At 30.5% G+C, this 4,732-nt stretch overlaps 1 protein-coding gene across 1 annotated transcript; it reads left to right on the top strand.

Annotated features, from left to right (window-relative positions):
- The first annotated feature begins 975 nt into the window (after window positions 1-975).
- LOC149539785 (serine carboxypeptidase-like 26) lies at window positions 976-4,463 on the top strand. Its single transcript, XM_089802611.1, has 10 exons — window positions 976-1,078; window positions 1,179-1,517; window positions 1,978-2,085; window positions 2,185-2,280; window positions 2,516-2,608; window positions 2,686-2,768; window positions 3,376-3,642; window positions 3,775-3,914; window positions 4,023-4,115; window positions 4,214-4,463. The coding sequence occupies exons 1-10, from the start codon at window positions 976-978 to the stop codon at window positions 4,461-4,463; spliced, it is 1,572 nt and encodes a 523-aa protein (XP_089658737.1).
- Window positions 4,464-4,732: the final 269 nt, after the last annotated feature.

The raw sequence follows: 4,732 nt of genomic DNA, 5'->3' as shown, positions 1-4,732 counted from the left end.
TTTTTGCTTGTTGAATAATGGATTATGACTAATTGTTTACAAGGAATGTGTATACCTACAGGTTTTTGTTTGGTGATCATAGAGTTACACTTATGATTATCAATTACATACTTAATTTCAATTTGAACTCATAATTGTGTTAGTATAAAGGGTATTGATTTGACTCTATCGCCAATTTTTTCAACAAATTGATTTATCATTGTCTCCAAATATATCACATATCTCAAAATCAATTAAATAATCTCAATTATTTTTATCAAATTGAATGTTTGATTATGTGAATATCCATGTCTAGTAATTCAATGTGTTTCAAATCATATGTGTATTTAGTTAGTTAAGTATTAAGAGTCATGTAGGATTGGTTTGCAATTTGTGTGTGTATGATAGGTCAAGTGTATTTGTGCAAAAGAATAAGAAAAAAGTTTTTCCTTTGATTATGTATTGCTCTTATGTGGATATTCCTACCCTTGAAAATTAGGTTTAATCTCTAAGATTAGAAGCAGAGTGACTCAAATCACCAAGATATTTTATGAAATTTGATTTGTTTTAATTACAATAGAAACTATTAACTTTACCATTGTACACAATTATGTGTTCCCTCAATAGAAATTCTTTGTTACAATTGTAATTTACTAATACTACAATATGTATTCTCTAAAATAAATTAAAAATAACTTAAAATTTTATAATTAGAGAATTGATTATATATTATATTATCATTTAATAAAAAAATTCTATAATTTAATACTCTTATCTACAAATTCATTCCTTGATTATCCAATTGACAAGGGGTAGAAATAATTGTGGCTATGTAACAAGATTTCTAAAATACAAGCATTTACATTCTGTAGCCTCCAAGTTCCAATATGCCCAAAACTTATTTTTATTTATGTCCCCTTTCATCATATGCTTCTGTCACTTTAGCCTCCAAATTCCAAATGGGCTCATAGTTTTTATTCCTTTTCACCATATAAAATGAATGTGCTGATTACAAACGAATTCGACATTATTCACTCAAGAATGAATGCAAGGAAGCCAAATGGCAGTCAACAGCTCGTTGGATTGTTTTCAAATGTTTGTCTGCCGCCAACTTTTGTCTACTGCATTGTTTTGCTCCGCCTAAGTTTATACTCTTAACTGGGTCTACTTAATTATCTCAAACCTCTCTTCCTCACCAGGCAAATCATCTTCTCAAGATGAAAAATCTAAAAACCCAATTGTTAGTCTCACTTTTATCTCTCAGCAGCTTAGTCACAATCAAGTTTCTTCTCAATTTTTGGAGAAAATTAGGAGGTCTTCTGCGGAAAGCCAGTCACAAGGATGGACGCCCCCTTCCATTGATTTTAATCATACTTATCCTCAAGATGGATTGCAGGAGAAAGACAAGATAACTTGTCTGCCCGGCCATCCAAAAGATGTAACATTTGCACAGTATTCTGGAAGAGCTCTTTTCTACTATTTCGCTGAGGCTGCTCAAGACCCATCTACTAAACCTCTCCTCCTCTGGCTCAGTGGAGGTATTATTGTTATTGCTATTCTTACCGTCTTACCTTTCAATCTTCATATCATAGAATGGTCCTTTATTATGTCATTCTCTTATTAGATAAAGTGGGATATGGTCCAAATCTTAAAACAAAAATAAAGATCAAGTCTAACGAATAGAAAGATAGGAGATCACAGGAAGTGAGACCTTACCAAACAGACCAGAGCCAAAAACTAAACCAGCAATCAGCACAGCCACACACTGGCAAAAATTCCAAGCACAACAACTAACGACAATACTTTTAGTATTAGAATGAAGCTTAAGTCAGCTTAAGTCAGCTTAAGTCATCTGGTGCTTAACTATGTAGTTTCCTCACTCTACTTGCAATCCTATTTATAAAACCTTCAATAATAGCTGTAAAAAAACATCTTCTACTTTCAATCTTTTGTTATGTAAAGCCAATACTGGTAATAATGGCGTGAGACTGTAATCAGGGCCAGGAAGTTCATCATTTGGAATTGGAGCAATGACCGAGCTCGGACCATTCCGAGTTCAGCCTGATAACGCCACTCTTTCTAGCAATCCCTATGCTTGGAACCAAGGTATTCTTTTCTTTTTTAATATGCTCACCCACATTTACATTTTCTCTTCACAATTAATATTTCTTCATTTGACTTTCAGTTCAATCTATCTTTTGACAGTTGCAAATACTCTGTTTTTGGAATCACCTGCCGGAGTTGGATTTTCATATTCCAACACCACCTCTGATTATGATATTGCCAATGATATCAACACTGGTAATTTGGTTCAAATTGTATTATGAGTATGTTCATCCTTAAACATCACACACTAAGTCAGAAATTAAGTTTGGAAAAATAAGTCAACTTCGACTATCTAATAATTTTATTTTAAGAATCAAGTCTTAGTGTGTGATGTTTAAGTTGTCCCCGCCCATTTATTTCTAGGGAGACTTTTTTTTAATCAATTTTAGTAATGAAGAATATGTTTTTATGTGATGGGTAAAAATTGTAGCTCGAGACACATACATATTTCTACTGAATTGGCTTGAGAGGTTTCCACAATATAAGAATAGAGAGTTCTATATCGCAGGAGAAAGCTATGCAGGCAAGTCTTAGAACTCTCTGATATGGGAATACAGAAAGAAAATAAACAATAAATGCCCATGTAATTTTACTGTGCAGGCTTTTATATTCCTGAATTGGCAGACACCATTCTTAAGAATAATAATTCTTGTACATCAATTATAAATCTCAAAGGAATTATGGTACGTGGATTCCTCTCTCTCTCTCTCTCTCTCTCTCTCTCTCTCCACTTTTACACTTTCTTGTGATGTTACATACTAAAAGGTGTAGTGTGTATATTTGATTAGTTTAAATAGGTACAGTCTTCTAGATTCAATTGCACAAGTTTATTTTTATTAGTGTTTGGATCATATGCAATGATCTACTATCAGAAAAAAAAAAGAGCTTAAAGAGATCAATTTATAGTTTTAATATATATTTTAAAAATAGTAATAATCATTTAATTTTTTTTTTAAATTACTAATTTTATTTTGTTCAATTCATAGTGTATTTTGGAAGCTACTTGTTTTATAAAAATATATTATTTTAATTTTACAATTAAGTTCTGCATTTTTTTCCTTAAAAGATTTTGTATCATAAATTTGATATTTGATATTCATTAATATTGTATTATTTTTCTATTGCTAATAATTTTATTTGCTGGTATAATTCACTCATAGTTAGAAGAATATTATCTATAGTTTTAATAGTATTTTTTCCTTTTTCTAATAATAAGCAAAATACATGTCACATATGTCTTCATATAGACAATTACAAATATTGATTTATTGCAAAATTGTCTCTATATAGATTGGAAATGGATTAATCAACCTAGAGACGGATGATTGTGGGATGGTTGATTATCTATGGTCACGTGCATTAATTTCAGATGAGGATTATGCAAATTATCATTGTATTGCATCTAATTCAAGCCATCAAACTCAAAGTCAGACATTTTACTTTCAATCAGAATCAGACTGGGGAAAAATAAACATCTATAATATATTTGCACCACTTTGTCCTTCCCATCCCAAATCCATATGGAGATTTTCTAAGTTTAGATCTTCTGCTTTGATGGTAAGAAATAAATTTACATACGTACATCCATGTTTTCTTTCTAAAATATTTAAGTTTGTTTTTGAAGTCTAGTAATGTTACCCATCATGTGATTAAATTTACATTTTAAAAATTAGATTATCTCCATTACAGGAAGATTCCCCTATGAATGGAGTAGATGGATATGATCCTTGTAGTCCTGGTTATGTACTTGCCTACCTTAACACACCTAAAGTGAAAAGTTCTCTTCATGCAAATGTCACAAGCTTGCCTTATCTTTGGGAAGAGTGTAGGCACAATTGAAAATACAATTCTTATAAGTTGGGATTCTTGTTTGATCTTAATTAAAGCTTATAATATCATCATATTAACTATATATACTAATATTTTGTGCGAAATAGTGATGTGCTCACATACAATAGCATAAATGTGAGTACTATGCTACCAATATATCAAACAATGATGGTATTGGGATTGAGAATACTAGTCTATAGGTATAAAGAAAAAAATAACTCCTTAAAAATATTATTACTACTATTATTTATATTGATTTCCTTAATTAATAAAATGTAATATGTACAATTGGTTGTAGTGGAGATATAGATGGAAGGATACCAGTGACTAGTACAAGATATTCAATTAATGTAATGAATCTAGCAATTGAGAAAGCATGGTATCCATGGATGGATGGAGATATTGATGTAGCTGGTTATAGTGTAATTTACAAAGGATTGATATTTGCAACAGTAAGAGGAGCAGGGCATGAAGTTCCAAGCTATCAACCATCAAGAGCATTGACCATGACCAAACACTTTTTGGCAAGAAAACCTCTACCATCATAAGAATGACATGCATTTGAAATTTTATATTGGTATTTAAATATTTTAGAACTACTACTATGATTACTAGATTCTATTAATGATGGATATTTCTCAATAAATTTAATTGCATTTCAATTTATAAAAGATTTTGTGATTTAATTATGTTTGTTTGATTTGTTAGGATTTTAAATTAGGGAAAGGGAGTATTAAGATATACAATGTGAGTGATATGAAGATCTATATAAAAAATGTATTTGATTTTATGTGAGTTATATTATTTCTTTCTATAA

This window comes from Cupressus sempervirens, chromosome 9, assembly GCF_028749045.1.
Source record: "Cupressus sempervirens isolate cs-2001-9-10 chromosome 9, ASM2874904v1, whole genome shotgun sequence".
Taxonomy (NCBI): Eukaryota; Viridiplantae; Streptophyta; class Pinopsida; order Cupressales; family Cupressaceae; genus Cupressus; species Cupressus sempervirens.
The sequence above is the reverse complement of the archived record's forward strand: the minus strand, read 5'-3'. Positions and strand labels throughout refer to the sequence as shown.

Coding starts and splice junctions, on each gene's coding strand:
- LOC149539785 (XM_089802611.1), top strand. CDS start 976: ATGAATGTGCTGATTACAAACGAATTCGACATTATTCACTCAAGAATG. Junction 2,609..2,685: donor CGCAGGAGAAAGCTATGCAG/GCAAGTCTTAGA, acceptor TTTACTGTGCAG/GCTTTTATATTCCTGAATTG. Junction 3,643..3,774: donor TTAGATCTTCTGCTTTGATG/GTAAGAAATAAA, acceptor TCTCCATTACAG/GAAGATTCCCCTATGAATGG.